The sequence below is a fragment of the Sinocyclocheilus anshuiensis genome, unplaced genomic scaffold (assembly GCF_001515605.1).
Source record: "Sinocyclocheilus anshuiensis isolate Anshui unplaced genomic scaffold, SAMN03320099.WGS_v1.1 scaffold1014, whole genome shotgun sequence".
Classification (NCBI taxonomy): domain Eukaryota; kingdom Metazoa; phylum Chordata; class Actinopteri; order Cypriniformes; family Cyprinidae; genus Sinocyclocheilus; species Sinocyclocheilus anshuiensis.
The window spans coordinates 202,010-227,858 of record NW_015540943.1 but is presented as its reverse complement, the minus strand read 5'-3'; the positions used below and the strand labels follow the sequence as shown (position 1 = coordinate 227,858).

The window sequence follows — 25,849 nt, the reverse complement described above, 5'->3', positions numbered from 1 at the left end:
GTTTAAAAAAAAATACTTTAGCTGGGTTTCCACAGGCAGGGTCACAATTATCTACAGTGTATGAAGCTAAAGGGTTTTGGGTTAAGGTTCATAATGTAGAACGTTTTTAACATCGTATGCTGTATGTGCATAGGTAGCTAGCAAACAAGGAATACAGCTGTTAAGCTAATAGTCACATTTAGCTGAGTAAGATCATGATTGATAAACTGCTGGAAATGCTGCTATGGCGTGTTCTATTTATTATTTTAGGATTTTTTTGTTTGCCCCAGTGAAGCATTTCTATTAATATAACTGATTAAGTAGTCAAACTCATTCCATATCAGCAGAATAGTGTGGTACAGAAAGTCTATGTCCATAGAACAGGTTCTGAATGAATTATGTTACTGATACCTAATGGTCAAAAGCAATAGCAAAAGTAATAGGTCAATATTATTAAATTGCAGACAAAGATTTTGAATAGCTAGGTTGGCTTTTACACTATATTGCCAAAAGTAATATAGTGTTCTAATGAACAGGTTTGACTACTTTAGTAATTTCCATGAGTACAAATCGTAATGTTTAAGCATATAATGATATTCTAGGGAATTGTGTGCTTCTAATTTTATACCAATCGTTTGGACAGGACCCTTTTCTATTTGAACACAACAATGCTTCTCTGTATAAGAGTAAAAAGTGTATTTTTATAAAAAAAAAAAAAAAATTGATTCAGTCAGTGTGGAAGAACTTGACTGGTCTGCAGAACGCAAAGTCCTAATGTATGTTATATATATATATATATATGTGTGTGTGTGTGTGTGTATGTGTGTGTGTGACAACTTGCCCCAAATAAAATTAATTAATTAATTAGATTAAATAAATTTTAGTTAATTCATTCATTTAATTTAAAATATATAAATTAAATATAACTTTTAAAATTTACTTTGATTATATATATGTAATTATTGTTTTTAGCATGCTTCCCAACATCTATTAAAAATGTGTTTGTAATATTAGAATATTTGCTAAAATTCACTCTATTTATTATTAGAAATCATTCTAATTATTTTAATTTAAGATTTAATTACTTCATTGTAATTGGACTTCCTCAAAACCTTAGCATTCCGAGATTCCCCGAATTCCCTTTGTGTCTCCAGCTATATGTAATCAAGTTTGTTTTTTTCTACCAAATTATCTGTTACACTACTCTTTCAGAATTTATTTGTATTTAAATATAATTTGATTTTGTACTTATATTAAAAGCAGAATAAATCACTGTCATTTTGTAATGCCAACATAATTCTATTAGATATTTCTGAGCAAAAACAGTGGGGGATGGGGAATGCAATTTGCAATATGAACACTCAGCAAGAAAATTACAACAAATGAAGGATGGGGATTTTAAGAGAACATCTGTGTTACCATGACAACACAACCTTTTCTCATCCTCTCCTCCCATCCATCTCCCTTGCTGTCGCTTTTGCCCTCTCTATCTCTGTCATCTCATCTCTCCAATGTACCCCTCCCAAACCTTTGATAGCCCCTGAATGAGGCTGCCTTGGTGTTTTCAGTTCAGCGTTAAATTCTGAAAAGAAACATGTCTGCGCTCTAATTGAGCCCCAGTATAGATATAACTCTGTTCCAAAACAGAGTGAGCTGACATGCAGTCTACTGCCTACATAGGCTGTATCCTGGAGCTTAACAAGCGTCTAATTTGGATCATTCTGTATAGACAGCAATTCTGCACAATGCACAAAAAAGGAGACTCAACTCCAATAAAGTTTGAAATTAGCAATTTGCTGAGCTAACAATGTGATACTATACTAAGTGAAAAAATACAGAGCCCACATAATTATTGGGAAAAAATAGTGAATATATATAAAATTTGTAATTTATGTTTTACTTGACTCACCTACCATCTCAGAATGGACTTTTCACTGAGCTTGTTGCAGTGTATTTTAGTATTTGGCCAAATGAGGCTAACATAATATAAGCATAAGCATGCTGCCTACCTTCTGGAACAAAAGTTTCTCTTGAGCATACCTAAATGTATGATTTCTTAAAAAGCTGTTCAAGTAGGAAGTTAACTGGGTTTTGGTACAGAACTAGAGAGTTGCAAATTGCTAATCGATTGATATTCGGTCCCCAAACAATACAATAAGAATGACAGGCAGGCCTGCATGGAATCTGTGAATTTTACAGAAAGCTCCATAGATTTATCCTGTCCCTTGCATTTTTTGTGACTAATTTGAAGTGTATGTGGTAATTTACCAAGAATGTGTTCTTGCATTCCATCTGTGTCCTCCCTCACCACCCCCACCATTGTTGACTTATGCAAACTTGCACTAGACATAAGTACCTGGTTTCTAAAACTCTGTGCCAAGTTAAAAATAGCTTAAATGCTTTAAAATTGTTTTAATAACTTTTTATTTATTGGTGTATGGTAGTTGATATGGCTATAAATGCACCTTCTGTTCAATATCATTTAGGTGTTTTTAATGCAAGAACACACCTTGAGTGAATGGCCTCCAATACTCTTCAATTCCGTTTCACACACTTTACCATAATTCCACAGAATTCAGTGCAGATTCCATGCAGGCCTTGTGATAGGTTAGAAAGCTGATGGAGATAGTAATGGATGTGTATGAGATGAGGATGGATGATCAACCTGTAAACCTTCCAGCAAGGTCCAGTAGCCTTTACCAACTTCAACATATTCCAACACACTCAGCCACTAAAAGCAACCATCCGAAGCACAACAGCCAACCCTCAAGAGCCTGAAGCATACATTCACACATCCTCAAGACCGCAATCCCACAGTGCCTTGCTCCCTACCTGCTTGTTTTTGAGGTCGAGCGAGAGTTCATAGTCGGAGGTTGTAGAGTGGCAGCATGCTCCATTCCTCTGCACTCTGATTGGCGAAGCAGTGTGATGCAAGCTTGGCCTCCTTCCTGTGCCTCCTGTACTTGCTGTTTCCTTTTCCAGCTCCTCTGTCTCCTTTTTAACGTCTTGCTGCATTGGTTGTGGTGGTTGAGCCTGGGGTTTTTCTTCCTCCTGTTCAATCTCTTGTACCCTCACATCTTCCTTCTCCATCTCTGCATTCCCTCTCTCTTGTGCTTCACCTCCATCTCTATCCCCATCTCCCCCTCCTGTATCGACAGATGTCACGGTGCTCCCTGCAACCTGAGGTGCCACCTGGACCTCGGGCTGGATGGCACTGGTGGAAGTCACCCCGGGTGATGGTGATGCGGCAGGTGATGGTGTTGCAATGGGAGAAGGGGAGGGTGGCTCTTCACTGCAGAAAGGAGGAGAAAACTAAGAGTCAGCCTGCAGCCCAGGCACCATGTGACCTTATCCTCCAGCTCAGGGGGGTGTGGCCTAGGGGTGCGTCAATGTCAATCTCTCCCTCCCTTTTCTCTCATCAACTGTGCCCCTCAGGGCAAAGAGAAAGAGATGAAGTGATTGTCTTGGGGCCTAAGCCCCTACTGTCCATTCCAGGATGGACTCAAGAGTTACCAGACAACCAGAGGGGGAGGGTGGGACACACAGTGACTTGAGACACCCAACATGTGACACACACAGACATGACAGACACAGTCATGCAGCTATCAGTGTGGTACATTTACTGCTCTTTATTGCGGTGGTGTTCTATGACCTGTTGTAGCTATGGAATTGTTCAGGCTGCAAATCTCTTGGACCCCCTACTATACTTGCGGTGGAGCCCCATCAACAAACTACTGTCAATTTAGTGTCAGTTTTGCCATAACAGTTAGATGCTTTTGAGCCCTCTGAATGGTTCTGTCAGAGAAAGCAACAGTCAGCTGACTGCAGATGTTAGGAAGCACAGCATGACATACCATAATTGTCACAATTTCTAGAATATCTTAAAATGTGGCAAGAAAGCTTTCAAAATATTAGGCTCAATGTAAATGCAGCTTCTGTAAATACCTTAAAAAGTATGTCTAAGTGCACCTTTGTGTGGTATGTCACGCTTCTGAAAATGAACTTCCTTTCCAGTTTAAAGAAGACAAATTGTACCAGAATTTAATGGGCTCATTTTCCCATGAAGGAAAGCAGGGTTGTCCAGTCCGCCAGTGGCCTACCTAAAGCCCCAGATTTAAGACTCTAGAAGCCTTTTGATTGAAAAAAATGTGGATGTAGTTGACAGTAGGGGCTTTTGTTTTGCTTTTGAAGTGGTAGGCTGATATTAATACGAGACTGTAGATCTCTCGCCTTTCATCACCCTCTCTGTTTTAACTTCCCTCTTTCTCCATGTCACATTCGATCACTCTCTCCATTTATATCCACCCCTGTTTTTCCTTCTGGGTTCTACCCTTTCAGTCCCTTGCGCCCTCTACCCACTTACATGGTTCTTTCTTTTAGCGCGAATGAATGTGATTGTGTATGTGTGAGGTACTGAGAGGCATTAGGAGCACTCAAGGCCTTTATGCATTTGTCTTAGCGCAGTCTAATATCACAGAGTGCTAGTGGACCAGGACAGGTCATAGTCAGAGTTCTGCACACAGCCAGGCTTTTAAAAGGCTCTGCTGGCATCAATGTATGCATGAAGCAGCGAAACTCAATTATCTTTCCATCCAGATGACACGGCAATGGGGGCGACAAAGCAAAAAAGCTGCTGATTGTAAATGGAATCGGATTTGATGTTTGATAGGCAATGTTTACCCAAAGAACACCAAGCGAGGATGGCACAGAGATTCGGAGGGAAGGGGATTTTTTAGGAATTTAGTATGAATTAGTGGACAAAGCAGAATGGCAACTCCAAAACGTAGTGAGGTGCCTAGTTAGAAAACATTGTAAGGCATCATGAACCCACTCCTTTGGCAGTTCTCAAAGGTAAGATCTTCTAAGACACTTTTTGGCCAAAATCTAAGGCAACACTGCATTGGGGAAAATGAATCCAAATTGTCAGACAAATTGAGATAAATGTTGATATTATAAATCTACTTATCCTATCCCATTTGATACCAAAACATATTGATAAACTCAATAAAAATGACCTTTCTAACCAATATATGTTTGTAGCATGCATTTTTTTTAGCTTTTTAGAGCCCTGGGTTGTTAGCACAGAATCATGCTAACATCAAACTCAAGATGCTCGCATATCTCCCATTTTTGTTCTTCAAATGAGGAGTGCTATTTGTGTTATGGCCAAAGTTGCTGCCAAGTAGAATGTTTGAAATCAGTTATTTATGAGGTTCCATTGTGGTTAAGAAACTGCCTTCAAAGCTAGGTGTCTATATAGTAGGCAGTACTGTAGATAGCAAGGCAGCTCACTACATTTGAAGCATATTTGTGTGCCTTCTCCAGCAAAACAAAACTGAGTTGTCGCCATTGTAAAATAGTAAATATTTTCTTGCTTCTCCGGTGGACACCAATGAATATACAGTATAGGGACACCCAAAATAAAACCTCAAAAATATTTAAACACGACATGGGTTTAAAAGCTTTTATCCAGGAATTAATCTAGCAATACTGGGAAAATAAGATTCACAAGACTCCCATTTTGAACATGGTTTGTGGTATCTTATTTCAACAAGCATTTGTGGCCTCACCGGCAGGACTGAATGGGGCGATAAAAATCAACTCCTTCCAGAAATGGCTAAGGCGATAAGACAGGAGTCAGTGAGCACGAAATCAGAACATTACAGCCAGCGTATGCAGCATGGCACATGCACACAGGATATCCTCAAGGGGGGAAGGATTGGAGGAATAAAAGTAAAAAGTGGAGAGCTTGTTCAGGGAGAAAATACTACTAATCCATTCATCCTTTAAATACAAGAAGAAGAAGAAAACACTTATTTAGGCTCAGCAATGGATGATTCTTCATATAAGTTATATATTAGAAGAAGAAGACTTATGACAATAGACTGGACCAATGTTTCTCAATTTCTTCAACTAGGTTATAGACAACAACTAGGGCTGGCCAGTTAGTTGGCCTCAAAACATTGCTCTATTTGTTTGAGAATCTTAAACACACCAACAAAGCAATTTAGCTCAATCAATGCCAATTTGGGATAAAACAACCTGTTTGGCCAACCAAAGGCATAGGTCTGTTTGGTGCCGCTAGGGGTGCAGAAATTACAGACTTCACATTCAAAGAGAAACTGTGCTCCATATTTCACGATTCCTAGCCACTTAGAGTCAGTCCAGTGGACTGAAGAAGAATCGTAATCCATTCTATCTGAAAGTTCCAAAGAAGTGGGAGCTGTGAATCATATATGTTGAAATAAAGCTTCCTCTCAGCAGGTGGCAAAGCTATAGGGAACAAAAATAGACAGTGTTAAAAACTAAAAAAAAAATGTCAATTAATTTTTTTATTTTTTTAGTGGGAGCAATTGGTTAATAATGTTTATTTTTTTTATTTTTTTCTTTCTTTCTTTCTTTCTTTCTTTATTTATTTATTTTTGTTTTAATCAAATGCAGCCACGTTGTTCTCTTGAGGACAGACTGAGAGAAAACAAAGTGGGACAGAAGGGGAGAGAGGATGTAAAAGCAGGCATACAGGGGCAAGGAGTCATGGGGCTGCTGGGAAATCAGAATACGTAAGTGTGTAAACTAGACAACCACAAACTAAACATCCACAAACGCACACAATGTAATATACAAGGTGTGTGAATGTGTGTGTACAATGGCAGTAAAAGCAAGTGAAGTGTTGTGTATTTATATGGGTTGAAGCTTCAGTTAAACTTAGATGATCTCTCTCTCTCTCTCTCTCTCTCTCTCTCTCTCTCTCTCTCTCTCCTTTCCTATTTTTTTCTGTCATCAACTTCAGTGTAATTTTTTAGTCATGTTGACCTTCTCAGTTCTCAGTTGGCTTAGCAAAGTGTCAAAATGTTATTATCTTCTATTCCTCTCATCTCCTTCATTCTGTCTTATTCATTTCCCCACCGCGTTCACCCTTCCTGTTTTTCAAAAATGTTCTTTTCTGCTACAGCTCAAAAAGTCATGTCTATCTTGGGAAAATATAGTAATTCATGTTTTATGTTTACAATGTAACATGGCTAATACAAAACAGTTCTTCAATTTTAATGTGCGATTTATTACAGGGCACAGATAAATTTAGTGATCCTAGTCAAATTTCAGTTCAAGTTGAATGACAAATTCTGTGATACTCTGTCTGTCTGTCGATACTGTTGCCAACAAAATGTTTGCCAATATACCCAAAACTTTTGATACTAAAAGCATGTTAAATTTAAGACACAGATATTATATAGGTAGTAATATGTGGCCAGTATGGAATTATTGTAATGTCATGACAAATCTGAAATCTAAAATCTAAAATGAAAAAATTACAGGGCACAGATAAATTTAGTGATCCTAGTCAAATTTCAGTTCAAGTTGAATGACAAATTCTGTGATACTCTGTCTGTCTGTCGATACTGTTGCCAACAAAATGTTTGCCAATATACCCAAAACCTTTGATACTAAAAGCATGTTAAATTTAAGACTTAGATATTATATAGGTAGTAATATGTGGCCAGTATGGAATTATTGTAATGTCATGACAAATCTGAAATCTAAAATCTAAAATCTAAAAAGAAAGTTTATTTATTTTTTTTTTTTTAAAGCAAACTATGCCTTTAAGGTTTTTTATTGCAACTGGCAGCTGGTACTTTGATCCCGATGAAGGCAAATTTGATCTTAGTTATGTAGTGATCTTTTCCAAATTAATGATAAATAAAATAAATAAATTGTAAAATATAAAATATAATGATATAATAATAATAATAATAATTACAAATGTCAAAAATGTGAATATAAAACAATAACTAACTTTAAAAATTGTGAGATTTTCTAGCTCAATCACCACCATTTCCTGGGATACACAGCAGAGCAGATTAACTTTGAGGAGAGACACAAACTGTGGAGAGGTTTAAAACTGGCAAAGTACCCAGAATGTTTCCTCTTCCTTTTTTCGTTCACCTCTGATAGATAGGAATTGTGCATACTGCACCAACTACTGCTGGCTTTACTACTGCGACACAGTGCAGGCATTAGTGAGCATGTGGGGGATGAATTTGTGCTCCTGTAGTTCTGAGGGGTGTGTGTGTGTTTTGCTTGTGTGTGTGTGTTTCTGTGCGTATGCGACTCCCTGCTGCTCCTGCCCCCGCACTGTCACAGAATCAGCTCAAGTACTTGCGGAGAGAAAGTTTTTTTTTTGTTTTTTTTAACAATCCCCTATCCACCCACAATATGTATGATGTCGACTACAACTGCACTCTTGGCAGCCTGTAAAAAAAAAGAAAAAAAAAACAATTATCATGAGACTTTGGCTTTTGAGAGGAAATTTTATCAGCCCTATATAAGCACCATCTCATCTAGCATGTAATTCCTTACAAATCCATACAACAGAGTTCAAGTGTAATTTTGTAATGCATTTTTTAACATGTAAATTACACATCATTTCTAAAGCTGTATCATGCAGTTTCAACAGCCGCAAACTTAGACTTCTCAGCACAGTTATCTGCCCCATATGTTTCTGAAAATGTTGCAGAAACATTTACACCCACTAAGGCCCAAAATTCCCAGGGCCCCAAGTACCAACCACCTTCTAGGATGGGACACCTGTTTATTAATCTGGAGCAGGATCGTGGTTTAGGGATGAAAGGTAGGAACAACGTAGGAATGACTAAATTATAAATTATGATTTTTTTTTTTTTTTTTGGTGAATTATCCATTTAAAGTTTTTGAAAACATTGCAATTTGTGGCACATGCCTTAGGGCCCTAAATTCCCAGGAACCCCAAGTATCATCCACCCTGTAGGATGATGACCTGTTTGTTTCATTGCAACTGGCAGGTACTTTGAAAAATGTGATTATGCTTTTAACAACCTCAAATTTATCCTAAAAACTGACCAGTATATTTATCAGCCCCATACGTTTCTGAAAAGGGCCCAAGTACCAACTACCCTCTAGGATGGGGCACCTATTTATTTCATTGATCAGGAGCAGGATCATTGTAAAGGGAGGAAGGTGGGAATGATTTTCGAGGGCGACGATGATGAGTAAATTATTATTATTATTTTTTTAAAGGGGTCATATGATGCGATTTCAATTTTTCCTTTCTTTTTGGAGTGTTACAAGCTCTTGGTGCATAAAGAAGATCTGTAAAGTTGCAATGACTAAAGTCTCAAATCCAAAGAGATATTCTTTATAAACGTTAAGAGTCAACCACGCCTACCTAAAATGGCTCGTTCTAACACGCCCCCACATATCTACGTCATGATGTTAGAAGATTTGCATAACGCCACCCAAATGTTCACGCAAAGAAAGAAGGCGTAACTTTTATTCTCGCTGTAGTATTGATTCTTGTATTGTATTGCATTGATATTGTACTTTGTTTGGCCTTCCAAAAGAGAACGATATCCGCTTCGTCATGCCTAGAGCTGATCTGTGCTGGTCGCTGAGGAAATACATCAACTTCGCGCTGTGGATCGCCGGATCGGCTTTCACCGTGGACGAAGCGGAGTCCAGCCCGGGGTCGTCACATGTGGTTGTCGCAAACCCGCTCCTTCGTCGAATCCGCCGGCCGAGTCATTCTCAAGCCCACCGGCTGTGTAGAGTAGTGCTTGTTGTTTGTCATTTCTCCGATCACAAATGCAGGTTTTATGTTTACGCCCATTATATGCCTTGTTTATAATGGGTTTTATAGTTTTTGTTTCGTCGCTCCGGCCGTACAGGGCATCACAGTATGGTAAGGGGCGTAACATTTCCGTCACACGCTTGAGGTATTCGGCCAATCACAACGCACTGGATAGCTGGCCAATCAGAGCACACCTCGCTTTTCAGAACGATGAGCTTTGTAAAAATCGACGCGTTTCAGAAAAGCGGGGTATAGAGGAGAAACAATAATCTACAGTATGTGGAAAATAATGTGTTTTTTAACCTTAAACTGCATAAACACATTTCATTACACCAAATACACAAAATAATGTTATTTTTAGCAACATCATATGACCCCTTTAAGGTGAACTATCCCTTTAAGATCTTTGTTGCAGCTGGTACTTTGATCCTGAAGAAGGGAAATATTATTTATCTTTCAGCAGCCTCAAATTTATCCTAAAAACTACTGACCACAATTATCTGTCCCATATTATTACTGAAAATGTTGCAATTTGTGGCACATGCCCTGGGGTTCCATATATGCTATGGAGAGCCCCATACGCCAGGGGCCTATTAACAGGGGCCTTTTGTCATCCACTGTTATTAACATCACCCGTTACAGGGATGTAAATCCTATGAAGGATTAAATAATTGCAGAAAGGCAATTGTTTTGTGTGGGTTTAGAGAGCCTTCTGATGTTTATTCCCCAGGCTTCATGGTTCTATGTTTCAGACCTGCAAAATCGAAGTGGTATGGCCTTGTGTGATTATTAAACTGCAAAAGAGACTCCTACGATAAGAAAGAGTCTGTATAATCATCTAACTGTAGCTTTTCATAGTGTGCAGTTCTTACCACTTGTAGTTAAATTGAGTTAATGGCAACCCAACACAATCAAAATCTATTTGTTTGGCAGGACACCATAGTTTGCTGCTATTGGTTCTAACTTTTAAACATTCTCAGATAGGCTTTTACTGTTTGTTTGTGATATTCCCAAATCTGACATGTTTTCTCTTGTTCTATTATTATCCCTAATTGCCTGTCATTACTATAACCTACTTTTTCTCTCCAAGCTTGCATGACCTTGTGCAACTGAATAACCAATGTCTGTGTATAATTCTGGCCAAAAACTGTCCACCAATAAAATGTCTGACCAACCAACCACATAAATTATGCAGTTTATTTTATTATGTGAACTATCAGGTAATAGGATGCTGCAAAGAAGGCACTTCCAAGTTTGGGTTTGCTTCAAAAGGAGTTTGATAATTTGTATAACATAAAAACATAAAGAAACATTCAGGGGGAAAAAAATGGCCAGAGGTCATGAGACTGCAGAAGTATTACAATATTTACATCCTACCTCAGATGCCAGACAGTACTGTTATTAGTAAAAAGTGCTGATGTCATCAGTAATTCATCTTTCTAGATTACTCTTGAACATCATTCATTACATCTAGGGAATATATCATTTTTTAAAGCCATGACCATGATGAATAGGATGAATATTCACTAAGCGATAAATATGGCTCAAAGTGAATTCATTCACCACCCAACCCTGCAGGAAATCTGTTGAATGCAGAATGTGTTTTCATTAAAGTTTACTATTTATTATGCTACACATGTGCTTTCAGATCCTGTCTAACCATCACAATATTTGTAATTCTATGAACAACTATTCGACATGACTGAATATATGAGATCTCCGGTTATAACACATCTGCAATAGCTCATGTTTGATAATGAACCCTGAACAAAATGAATTATGAAAATATAAAATAAGCAGACTTTTGACTAGATGGCAAAGTCTGGTACATGCTGGAGTGTATCCACTGGTGTGTTGTTTGCTTAATTAGTCTTCCATTAACACCATCATTTAATGATTTACACCATTAAGCGGATACGGAATGCACATATTGATGGGATTTATCACGTGAAGCAATCATAACCAACTGTATCCAATCACAGTGCAATGGAGGCATTGCCTCCTTTCATGTGACTTTTCCCCATTCATTCTCAAGTTAGCGCCCACCAAACCCAACGCATGCTTTAGGAGGTCTGTTAAAACTCAATATAGGCTCAGGGGAGGCAAGAGAAACAGCCTCCCGCTGTAACTTTAATGACTGGTGTCACTGTTGGACAGTGTCACTTTAGAAAAAATGAGTGATTTATAGACTTTTAAAAGTCTTTTTCCAGTGTTTTATTTTTGTATTGTTGATTATTTTCGCACTCAATTGTTTTATGAAGGCATTGCCTCTCTTGCTTTCTCAGAGGAAACACCCCTGATTCTGACCCACGTGTAAACCAATCAAAGTTTGTTTGTTTTTCATATGTCCATATTACAAAGAAAAACTAAATAATGAAATAATAATCAAAATAATGATGTGGAAGTCATAAACCAGCCTCTGAAGTTAACTTTGCATACTTTGGTAAATCCAGTGATTATTTCATCCTCAAAAGTGCTTATTGCATCAGTCTGGACATTTCTGACTTTTTTTCCAGACAAACTAGAAAAAAAGGTGCTCTTACTCCCGAAAGTTGTGTAAAGTCAGTCATGCTTTCCAAGTCATTGAAATGATATATAAATATATATATATATATATATATATATATATATACATACACACACACATAAATAAATACATACATACATACATACATACATAATAAGCATGAAGGTCTACCCCTAAACCTAACCATCAGTGGGACATCAGCAGATCATGAAAGGTGCAAATGAAATAATCTCAATTCAAAGAAATTAGCCACCAATTGGCCAAAATGTGAAACTGTTATGAATTTCCTTGAGTTTGGTTTAGAATATACATTAGTAGTGTACATGCAATATATTTATTGATTACATTGCTGAAAGTGCTTGTGTAGAGTAAAACTTGCCATCGGAATGTTCAATGTGTTCTTCTGAGATGACTATTAGCTCTTTTTCAATGAATTGGCCAAACAGGTTCAGAGAACCTTAATGATTCTTTAGTGAAATTATTGTTTAAAAACTGCACTAATCACAAATCACTGTCGCACAAATTGTCACACAAATCACAAATCAGTCTATTAGTTGAATAGTGTGGGAAGTGTTTGACCTGTCCCATCTTTCCCTAGTGTGTAAAATACAACATATGAAACTACCAGAACTTTCTGTTTTAGCTTTTTAGTATCTCAACACTCATTTCCACTATTATAATGCACAAAACTGTGGAGCTCTGATTTTGATCGAACACAAGTCACATAGACACAGCCTTCTTGCTTTTACCTTAATACAGCATGAGATAGCATAATGTCCAATGTGTGTAAATAAGATAAAAAGGAGCAGAGGTCTTCAACCCTGCTCCTGAGAGCTACCATCCTGCAGAGTTCAGCTTCAACCCTAATCAAACGCACCTGAACCAGCTAATAAAGCTCTTCTGGGTTACTTGAAAATAACTGACAGATGTGTTGAAGCAGGGCTGGAACTGAAGTCTACAGGAAGGTAGCTCTCCCAACCCAATCTCACGGCAATTTGTACATATTTGACAAGGTGGCTAATTCGTACAACCTCACTCGTACAAATTCATACAAAAAAATGAAAAATCGTTAATATATTACGTGGTGGCAAATTCGTAGGAATTCGTTCTAAGGACCACACCACAGAAATTGTACAAAATCGTACAAGTGATGTCGTACAAATTCGTACGAATTAGCCACCTGGTAAAATACGTACGAATTGGCCAGGAGCTTTGTTGGAGATCCCTGAAAAACAGAAACAGTTGCAAGCTTGATTCGTGGATTGACGGATGGAGGGCAAGCCGTTGACCTGACTGATGGCACATGATGTGTGAATGAAACGAACTGCATCAGTAATGAGCATGCTGAAGTGCGGGCGTCAGTGCTATGGTAATGGATGGCTACGGCAAGCTGCCAGGCCAAAAGAAGAAAATGAAGGGTTGCCGAGAAGAAAATAAATAACCTCTCTTCATGCTGTTATTTACAGACTAGTGACATTTCACTTGAGTTCATTACATGAATTTTAGGTTCTAATCACATATACACAAGGAAGTAGCTATATTCAGACACATTACATACATACACATAAAAATACACTTTTTGTTGAGGTGACAAAGTATAATGAAGCACATAAAATATGTCACATGAGCACTCCCACACAAAAGCATTGGGCTCTACAGTTTTTTGACACAAATGGAGCAATGCTGCAAGTCTAATTATTATTCTTTTTATAGCCACTTATGCTCACTTATAAATAGCATTGTTGTTGTTGTTTTTGTTATTGTTTTTTTTTCACACCAAGAGTCTGCATCTAGTTCTCCTGAAAAAGGAACAATAAAAGGCTGAAAGATAAAAAGGTTTATAAGATTCAAATGAGGCTTATGTTTACAGTGCAGAGGATTCTGGGATTGATATATTGTTTTGCTGAGTTACATTTGGACTTGGGATATATTTCAGTAAAGGACTCTCTCGCTGTAGCATGATGGCCTTTGCTAAAATTATTTATTTATTTATTTATTAAATGGGTGAATTTGATGAACAATGGGGGGAAATAATTTAACAGGTGTCAAAGAATTCAAAGCAACTGACAAATGGGGAAAAATGTGAGCATATAACAATATAATAGAGTAGATAATAATATTTTTAGTCAAGTTACTTAAACCTATCCCAGTTTCTCGGGCTAAAGGCAAAGAAAAACCCAATACGAATGGCAAGGGTTATAAGGAATAGTTGACCAACAATGAAAATTATGTCACAACTTAACATAACATCACTTCAAACCTATTTGGTCATGTTTTTCATTGATAAAATACAAAAGGAGATGAATATCAGATGAGATGATGGTGACTGTGTCTGTCAAGCTCCAATAAGTGCATCAGTATCAAAGTATCAAAACTCAAAAAGATAAAGATAAGAGCATTAAAGATAGAGCAGCTCACTGGTTAAGTGAAAACTCCAAAAATAGTCTAAATAGGTACTGGATGGGATGCTCAAACAAACAGCAATATTTTGACAGCACTGTGAATTAGTTACTTAGATGTACTTATAGTCTGCATTTTAAGAATGTAATATTAATAGAAAAATACTCCCAACACAATTAATTGAAATAATTCAATGTGACCAACATTAGACATTCAGCTGTTTGTTTTTTGGACCGATTTGGCTAGTCTTGGCACAATGAAGGTTGAGTCGAGCCAGATCAGGTGCAGTCCAGGCTCAGTGGAACAGCAGGGACTTATAACTCCACAGTTTACATGTGAGTTCATTGTAAATAACACAAGATGTGTAGCTAAAGGGGATATTTCTGCATTATGAGCTAAAATATAATAGATGATCCAAAAAAATAATGGTGATGCAACCTTTTTTCTTGAGTTTATGTCAAACCACTACAGAGAACTGAAAGCCATTAAGACTGAAGTAAATTGACAAAATTGAGATTAAGCCTTGTTTTGAAACTCTCAATACTCAAGCAGAGCCATTATTAACCAACCTTTGTTAATACAAATGTCCGTATACACAATTGCAAAGGGCTATTTTTGCTTTCCCACACACTAAGGGAGGGAACGGGCCACTTCTGCGGGGGAGAGCAAAAGACAGGAAACGTGATTTGACAGTCTGATTATGAGTCAGAAAGAGAGGAAGGTAGAAAAGCATCAGTTCATACCTCAAATAACATAGGAAACATGGGAAAAACGTACTTAAATAAAGCACCTATACATACAATTCACTGCACTTTCCAGTTGAAATGACCGCTAGTCCGTGTAAAACACCAACAACAAGTATTCCTTTTCAGGCAAATTATCCATTACAGGGGCAGATTATCAATTAATAGCAATACTATATTATGAATTAATACATTTTGACATTGATTAATTCATTTTGCATCTCCATATGGCTTTTCTGACATTGTAAACTTGCTCAGTAGCTCACCTGGTACAGCACTGCACTTGCGATGCGCATTTCATTTCTGGACTGCTGCAATATGTACAACAACCAACATAATCATTGCCAGATTCATGTTCATCTGTGTCGTATATAACTGAACATGCTTTTAATGCCATTGAAAATTTCTCTGGACATTTCACTGTGAAAGTGTCACGAAATGTGCACGAAGCAACGTAATATCATTTTGCTACAAAAGGTCTGTAGAGAGAGAGAGCTCAGAGAGAGCTCAGCACCATACAAGCATTTACAGAAAAATGCTGCAATACAAAAAAGGCGACCAAAATACAGAAACGCTGCAATACACACAACGTGACCAAATACGAAAAAGCATTGCAAGTGCACAGACCAAAACGGAAACTTTTCAAGGGAACCCCAACACCCTTATGAAAATTAACAATGGTTTTATTATAGTAAAATTGTAGTAACCTTTTTTTTTTGGCATATTGATTATCATTTGTACAGTATAACCACAGATGTACAAATACCATGGTTAAACTATGGTTAGTGTAGCAAAACCATGGTTAATTTGTGGTTAACATGGTTTAACAATAGTAAAACATGGTTATATTTCATAGGGGAAGCTGTGAAAATTAGCTAGCCAGCTTACATAACGTTTCACAGTTACAGTAATTGTGTATTTCATCAGCTTATTTAGACTATTAATATCCAAAAAAAAAAAAAGTTTTAATACACGAGTTTCACAATTTGAGTTGAATTACTGAAATAAATGAAATTTTCCATGACATTCTAATTTATTGAGATGCACCTGTATGTCCCAGTCAGGTTTGTCACTTAAACATTCCGTTGTGGTCAGTGCGTAGTTACAGCACATTTCTGTATTTGGTTCTGTTGCGAGTATTTGCAGAGTGTTTCTGTATATGGTTGTGTTGTGAGTATTTGCAGCACGTGTTGTCAAACTGATGAAGATGTTTTCTTAATTTATTGGTGTTTTTCTATTTGCATGTGTTTTTTTTTTTTTCTCATTTGCAGCGTGTTGAGCTCTTTCGGCCACTGTAGTAGAAAGGTCTGTTGGATTTTATGGATTTTGGCATTTTTCATGCATGAAAATGGGTGTATTCAACATAATTGATTCTATTATCAGTGTATATTTAATGGGTTCTAATAGATTTAAGGTCAAAAAATTTCCGTATGTTCCATCAGGTGCGTGATTACTGTCTGCTGTCATAGTAAATGCACTAGCAGGTGGCACATTCCACACGCACAGGTGGTACACTCAACTGAGAGCACATAAAACACAATCCAATCAGCTCTGCCTCTATTGCTGCAAATCAGAGAGATCAGCCGTGTTGGGTCACAGTGGGAAAGGAATAAAGAAGCCGCAAGTGCTGAAGGGATGATGGAGTAATGAGTAAAAATAAGTGCAAAGAACTGGGAATTAGAGAAGCTACAAATAATGAAGTAAAAAGCACTCAAAAAAGAGGATAAGAAGATGACAAAAATACATAAATAAATAAATAAATAAAGGGGAAGGTTTTGTTTTGGAAACAGTATCAAGATTGTCTGGAGGACAGAAAAGTCTCTAGTATTTGCCATATAACATTTGCAAAAATAGTACATGAAAAATAATGATGTTTAAGATAATGTTTAAAATGTCATATGGTCATGTTCTTAGAAATTAAATATTTTGTATTAATGTGTTTAAATATATTTTTAATGTCATGAACTTGGCGTAACCTTCACCTTTCTTTCTTTCTTTCTTGATTGATTGATTGATTGATTGATTGATTGATTGATTGATTGATTGATTGATTGATTGATTGATTGATTGACTGATTGATTGATTGATTGATTGATTGATTGATTGATTGATTGATTGATTGATTGATTGATTGATTGATTGATTGATTGATTGATTGATTGATTGATTGATTGATTGATTGATTGATTGATTGATTGATTGATTGATTGATTGATTGATTGATTGATTGATTGATTGATTGATTGATTGATTGATTGATTGATTGATTGACTGATTGATTGATTGATTGATTGATTGATTGATTGATTGATTGATTGATTGATTGATTGATTGATAATGAAATGGCATTTTTCCTGAATTAGGGCACACAATAATATTTTCAATAATATTTTCAAGACTTATTATTATTAGTAGTAGTAGTAGTAGTAGTATAAACATCTTGATCATTCAAGTAACTTTGCCATGTCATAAAAAAAGGTTGAATTATGTCATTTGTTTTCTTTCTAGACTTGAAACTTACTAGACTTGAAAAAAAAAGTCACTGACTTTAAGTACTTTATTAATAATTTATTTTATACATTTTTGATGTGTTTAGACAAGTTCATTACAAATTTCATTAGCAAGCAATGGGACCTGGCTTCAAATCCCGATCCAAAATTAAAAATAAACGTTTAACTTTAGTAAACAGAATAATTAAATAAACAGAGTTACAACTGATCTTGACAAACAGTGATCCATAAATGTATGTATGTATGCATTGTTTAATTTATTTATTTATTTGCCACATTTTTTGCATGTTTGCTTTTGTTATTGTATTTCTGCCACAGCATTTTAGACAGTTTTTTCTGCCTACGGCAATTGCACAACCTTATTATTAAAGATACATTTTGCATTTAAAATCCACTCGACTCAAAAATCTGAGTGGGCACATGCCCCCTTGTACTGTATAAGATTACAAACAAAGTAGAAATTAAAGAAATAATGAAATATCGCTCTAATAGAAACTTTGCTTTTGTTGCTTTTGTCACATGGGATCTTTGTGTTTTTCTATGTATCGTGGTTCTTTTTAAGTGAAAATAATTAAATGCATACTTAGCAGGGATGTGTTTAAAAACCAAAGGACCCAAGAGATATGAAATCCCAAGCCAGTGAAAAAAGAACAGCCTGAAAAACTACATTTCATTACTGTAAATTACTTCATTCAGCCCTCTTACTTACATGCATTCAGAGCTATTTTCTGAGCAAACACTCCTTCTACAATATATATATGTATATATATATATATATATATATATAGTGAGAATGATGTGAGAAAGTGACATCATATCAGCACATGTTGGAACATCTTTGATGAAGACTGAATCATGATTTAGTTGACAATCAGCTGCTCTCTGTGTCTAGTGAAGCAGATGCATTTGGCAGACTGTGACTCAACAATTTATTAGTGGGTTTGAAATGCAATTGGTGGGTCATACTGGGAAAAAAAGGACATGATCATGAAAAGCAGTACAGTGACTCACAGTATCACAAGCAAAGCTGTTGTCTCTATGTAAATTTCATATGAATGTACAGTATAATGGTGAGCTACGCAGGCCTGGCCCTGCCAAATAACCATTCCACACTTCAACTGCTCATCTTTGGAGGTTTTTAAGACCTGGGGAAAACTGTATTCCCATTCATTCATCTCAATGGCAGTTGCTCAATTCTGTACACATTATATTAATCCAAAAATAAGCATTTATTATATAATCCAGTTTGATGCGATGGTGTAATGCACCAGACAATGAAGTCTTGAATACGCCTGACCTTATTAAACATAATTAGTGTGAAACAATTAGTTGCATGAAAGTGCGACTCCCAAGAATTCCAATGTAAAATGGATTTTTGAATATAGATGAGACCTTTTTTAATTTCTTAATACACATTCTTAGTCTTATTGTGCATGATTACCAGTGCGGAAAGGTAAAATAAAGTTAACTAATAGTCTGTTGATACTGTTGTCGGTAATACAGTCTTCCTAAAACACAGTGTAGTAAATTAATGCCTAATACCTAATAAATTAATAGCAAACAAACTGACCTTGACTTGAAATACCCATCTTTGATCCCATCCTAACGGGAAATGTGCAGACAAGCCCAAGTGAATCCATTTCTCATATTAGTGTGGTACAATCTGGCTTGAGTTGGCAAACACAAGGGTAAGGATCATTGCACTTCTCCAAAGTATTTGCAAATGTGCCACACATACTGCGGGGCAGGTGGCAAACATGCCTGACAAATTATTATTAACAGATGCCATTCGCAGTTGAGAGGCTGCAACAAGCAATAGCCTATAATGCAATATAAGCAATATAAAACACCCAAGCAAGGCTCATTGGAAAAACCTGCTTGTGGCAACATTTTTGTAAAAATATATTGAGCTATTGGTGTGGCAACAAATTGTATTTGTAGATATGTTCATGGTCACACACACACAAAGGTGTAAAAAGTCTGTAATCATTCATAATTCATTTATAATTCATAAGTAATTACTATGTAATTACACAAGTAATTTCACCTGCAAACTCTGAAAACAATCAGAAAAAGACTAAATGACTGAAATAACATTCTTAACTTTCTTTCAAAGATAAAATAAATCTCTCGAAAACTGACCTTGACTTGAAATACCCATCTTTCACCATCCAATCAATTCTAGTTAGACAAAATGAAGCTCTGCCCCATATTTTGTCTTCTTGAATATTCGTACGCATTGCTGCATTATTACGTTGCTTCAGGTACGTATTGCAGCGGTTCAGAATTCAAATATCCGGGGAGTGTCGCTAAAAGTTAATGCTCTATCATTTTGGAAATATGCCCTACACCAAACCCAACAGTTTCACTCTGAAATATCATGTAACAGAAGTAAGTAGGGTTTGAATGCCATCTCATGTTTAGTTCAAGCTGCTGTATAAGCGATGATACTTTTACAAGACTTCAAACATGAGTTTTCTACAAAAAAAAAATTTAAATCCAAAATCCCATCCTCCAAAGAGATGTCAGCAAAATCATTGACGTGCAGAGAACCACCTTCAATTTTTCTGACTGGCTGACTGGAACACGCTTAGGGCTCAGAACACCTATTTTACATTTACATTTATTCATTTAGCATATACATTTATCCAAAGGCTCACTGGAAAAATATCCCTCTACTTACAATTTTGTTAACCCCAAAAATGTACTTATACAATCAATTCACTGCAGGTTGACTGAAATGAACACTAGAGGCAGCAAAACATCAATAACTTGTATTCCTTTTTTACAAAAATTGAAAACTGAATGCATTTAATGCCACTGGACATTTCACACTGAAAGTGCTGCAAAATGTGTACAAAAAATCAACATAATTATCATAATCATTGCCACAGGCACATTTTTTCCATTGAGTCTGAGTTGGTTTCCAGTCAGTTAATGGTAATCAGTCAGTTAATGCTGTCGTGACATTATTTTTCTTTGACTCCAGAGTGAGTAATCACATGGCATTTACGGCTCAGGTGATTGGCTTAAAAATGTCAATGTCCTGAGGGTCCTGCGTCAACCAAGCAACTCCACTTGAAATGATTGAGAATGTACAGTAAATGGACAGCTCTCTCTTTATGTAATTTATTGGTCCTCAGTGAACTTTGTCACAAAGTGAAAAAAAAAGAGTAATATGAAGCAGACTCTGGCCATGCAGAACACTTTTAAACTTGTATTCCATTGTGGTGAAACATATTTTCCCTACTCTTATTTGATTGATGGTAACGTAGCAGCTCTTGACTGGCACATTTAAACACTATCCGTGTCAGCTCTACTTCCTTGTCTATCAGTTTCTCCTCTGAGAATAGCTTCTCATTTCGTTTTCAATTTGAATTTGCATAGGGTTCCTCAATACTTGCAGCTGGATTATAGACTTATGTTGTTTGCAGAGACTTTGAGGATTTCAATTATCATTCTCTGTCTGTTTCTGGATCCCATCCTAACGGGAAATGTGCAGACAAGCCCAAGTGAATCCATTTCTCATAATATTAGCATGGTACAATCTGGCTTGAGTTGGCAACCTGGCAAATACAAGGGTAAGGATCACTGCACTTCTCCAAAGTGTTTGCAAATGTGCCACACATACTGCAGGGCAGGTGGCAAACATGCCTGACAAATTATTATTAACACTCTATCGTGTTGGAAATATGCCCTACACCAAACCCAACCCTAAACCTACCCGATAGTGTTAACAAATGCAAAACTGATATAAAAACACATTTGTTGATGCAACCGTGCCATTTGAACTTCCTTATATGCAGATTTGAACTGTTTTGTCGTTAACACGGAGCTCCTCGTCTCTCAAGTATGTCTCCATACTCTGTGAGCTACCGAACAAACCTACCGTCTATGAAAACCCATAGATATGAAGCTGGATATGTGTGATGCTAACATTCAAAAGTATCAGTTTTCAAATCTCCCAGCATATTAAAATAGTTTTGAAGTCATAACATAATATTCTTATAGTAATTATGTGAAAATTACACTTTATTAATCAAAACTCTGTAAATTTGTGTGAAAAGGAATAAAAGGTGTCAGAGTTTTACTGCCTCTAGTGTTCATTTATTTTGGAAACTGCAGTGATATGTACTTATTGGTACGTATTTCGCGTCTCGCAAAAAAGTGCCCCCAGGTACGTTTGTGCCACGAGACCAGGTAGATATTAGAACTCCTTGGCTGCAAAACAGCGATCTCCAACCAATACAATTTTCCTCTGAGCTGTTATTTAGCTCCTCCTGCACTTGCAAGATCAACTTCATCCAAATCGGCAACCAAATCAATCTTAATTATGTCCATATTGATATAGTCTAGGTGAGGCACTTGGTCACAGAGGGTTGAAACCACCACTGCTCCCTTCAGTGTTCAGCATTAACCATTAGACACAGCAGTGGAACAGTTTATCGACTCACAGCTTCCTCTCTGCACCTTTAGCTATGAGCTATCTCACAACAGGTCATTAGAAGGAAAGAAGGAAGTGTAACAGATAAAGTGTAAACCTGCAGTTGAATTGGGCAACTTGGTGACTGGGGAGATTGAGCTTTAGTTGGAGGACACTTCACTGCGGTAAAAGTGTCCTGCTCATTATCTTCACTTTCCCTCGTGAGATCTCTCAGGGGACCCAATTTGAGACTAAGAAATGGCAAAATATTAGGATATCTCTCTTTTTTAAATATTTCTTTTTCTGTCTGTCTCCTCCTATCTCACTTCTCAACACTAGTTATCGGCTATCTGGACTTCTTACAAAGTAGCACTTAAATACCACAGTAATTGAACTAAAAATAGCTCAGTGCTAAAAAGAGCCACACATCCATTTGGAAGACATACATTTGTTATTTATCATTTATCAACATGTATCAGTCTCAATGTTTACATGCACTGATTTCTCTCAATGCAAATGAACTATGCATGTGTGCAAGGTACTTTTGAATCTGATTGAGAAAACAGATTAAAGAGTTTACATGGCTGAAATCAGATTGAAATTTCATGCTCAGGTGGACTGATTGAGGTGTTTATTAATCTGATTAGGAACCGATTATAGCAGCTTGAAATAACACCTTCTGGTTGTTTTGGCTGAAATCTCACCCTGAACAAATGGTTCTGTACTGTATATATTTTTATGATTTTTTTTTTTTTGTGTGTGTATATATATATATATATATACATATGTATATATATATATACACACACACACACTTTTTATTACACAAGGAATGTGAGAACAAGGTGGAAAAGCAAATCCTTTTTGAAGAGGACCTGGTGACTCTTGAACCAGGAAACAGTGGGCAGATGTTTTCACATTTCTTAGCATGACTCAGGTCTTTTTTCTCACTTTCTGAACAAATACAGCCACACACACACCTGAGATTGTCTTTTCTTTTTAAAGCCTGTCTGCGAAAGCGGGCATGTCTGCATGTCTGCATGTCTTCCCGCTGTGGCCTCTGTTCCCATGACAACTGCACGACAAGCCAGCAAGGTCACAGGCAGCGGCAACACGTGAAATCACTTTGAGACTATGTGCTAAAGGAAAGAAGGTCAGACGGTGAAATTAAAGTTAAAAAAAAAGACAGTAATTAAGGAAAATTAACAGGTGGGGTTCTAATTACTAGTGCATTTGTGTATTCATTAACCTTTGTGTCTTCAGTGGGCATTTCACAGCACCTGAAAGATGACCTTTAACTCTGTAATTGCTCTTTTTCAGTCTAACACTTGACCATATCAATACAAAAGACAAACTGTTTTACATTCAGCTGGTCTCGTTGCAAAGCATTACAGACTGCACGTTTGAATATCTGTATAAATGTAGTATTGCTATAATGGAGTGCACCGCATTTGCACAATTATTACATGACATAAGCCGTATTGGAAAATGTTCAATTTCGCAATTTAACTTTGCACATTAAGTTTGGATTTAACTTTATGTTTTTTTTGTTTTGTTTTGTTTTTTAAATGGAGTTTAACCACTCTGGGCCGGATTCACAAATGTTTTCTTAAGAAAGAAGTTAAGACATTTCTTAATTAATATATATATATATATATATATATATATATATATATTACTATTTAGCATATTTAGCTTGGATTTTATTTTACATGGATTACAGTTACAAAATTATTTAAATCTAAAGAAATGACTAATTAACAATTATTAACTCTTAATTATTTTACAGATGGCAAAAAATCTGAGAACTGGTCCTAAATGAATATTAAATAAAAATACTAAAACAAAAATGTATTAACATTCAATTCATTCAACTGGCTCATTAGAGTAATTTGTTTGGCAATCTACTACACTGATGGCGCCATATATTTTTGATTCACTTAAAAAAACAGGTTCAAAATATTTCTCAAATTTGTAAACAAAACACAGTTACAACCAACTAGTTAAGAACTACTGATCTATATGATAATATGGTAGTTCTTAACTAGTGTTAAATTAAAAAAAATCTGTCTTCAATATGTACCTCCTCAACTTCCTGTGTCAGCAGGAAATACATCTACACAAGAAAGAAAACAGCACTTGTCATTTCATGGGGTCTTCAAAATGCTTCTTCCTGGCATAATTTTGAGATGGTATAGAGCAGTGCTTCTCAAAGTCCGGACTCCGGTCCGGAACGGGACCCGGAGGGAATTCAGTCCGGACCCGCCCCAATTCCAAACACTAATTATTTCCTACTTTGATAAACGCATGTTAAACTTGTAAATCATATGTTTAGTTTTTTTTATGTATTTTTGGATATGGTCCGAAATGGAAGCGAAGGCGAGATATTGAAACTTTTCCTTCATGGCATTTGTTGTCATGACATCCAGTGAGCGTATGACGTTTGACATAATCGGACGAGATTTCACCGCTAATATGAGTAATTTTTTATTTATTTATTTTTGTTATCACTTAGATTATGGCCATTTGACTTATATCAGTGTCCAGTGTTTCCCATATTTTGAGTTATTTGTGGCGGCCCGTCACAAAATCAAAACTGACCGCCACAAATAGATTTTCCAAAAGGATTCTACTTCGTTGAATAAACTGATCACTGCATGTTTCAAAATTAAAATGCAGTGCGGGTGTTTTTATATGAATGTATAATTGAAAAGAACCGACCGTCTTCAGAAAAGCTTTGATGTAATTTTCATTTCATCTTTCCTAGCGTTTTGTATTTGATTAGAGCCGTTACCGGGGAAACCGCTATATCTCAGCTCCAACAGCGCCTCCTGCTGGGAGAGAATGAATTTGCATTTGCAAGTCTGTGGGAAACACGAAGGTGCTTTGAGCCATGTATTATTACTATGAATTAGGCTACTACTACTAGTACTACTACTACTATTACCATCTTGTGCCCTGCAATAATCATTTACTCAAACTCGCTTTTATGAGATAAAGAAGGAAAGAAAAAATCGGCCAACCATATCGGACAAAAAAATCAGCAGCATATATCGGCCATCGGCTGCTCTGATTTCTAAATGTTTATTAAAAACAAGTTTTGTAATAACCAATTGTTCCGGTCCGGACCTTTGACACTGATGAAAATTCAGATTTGGACCTTTGAATGTAGACTTTCAGAACCCCTGGTATAGAGTATATGAAGTATAGGGGCTGAAGATCTAGAAACACATGACTTTTGTAACCAAAATAGTGCTAATTCTGTGCAGAGCAGTTGAACTGGCTAATTGTTTCTCTTTTAGTATTCTTTTAGCATCCAGCATGGTTATAATAATTAATTAGTTGTTAATTTAACAACACTTTGCAAACCCACCACATGAGTGAACCAACTGTCAGAGCCACCAGGTACAAATGTGTACCTTTATGTACACTTTATTTACCAGATTTGCTTTATACAACATTAGGAAGATCAGGCCCTTTCTTTCAGAACATGCAACACAACTCCTTGTTCAAGCTCTTGTTCTGTCCAGGCTGGACTATTGCAATGCTCTCTTGGCAGGTCTTCCAGCCACTTCTATCAAACCTCTGCAATTAATCCAAAATGCCGCTGCAAGATTAATCTTTAATGAGCCGAAAAGAACGCATGTCACACCTCTGTTCATCAAT

At 36.6% G+C, this 25,849-nt stretch overlaps 1 protein-coding gene across 2 annotated transcripts in view; it reads right to left on the bottom strand.

Annotated features, from left to right (window-relative positions):
- The window catches only part of LOC107689713 (IQ motif and SEC7 domain-containing protein 3-like), a 146,630-nt gene that overhangs the window by 69,182 nt on the left and 51,599 nt on the right, over window positions 1–25,849 (bottom strand). For both annotated transcript variants that reach the window (XM_016487835.1, XM_016487836.1), the window contains exon 3: window positions 2,812–3,271. In XM_016487835.1, the coding sequence (XP_016343321.1) occupies window positions 2,812–3,271 (460 nt within the window). The remainder of the gene's footprint in view (window positions 1–2,811; window positions 3,272–25,849) is intronic.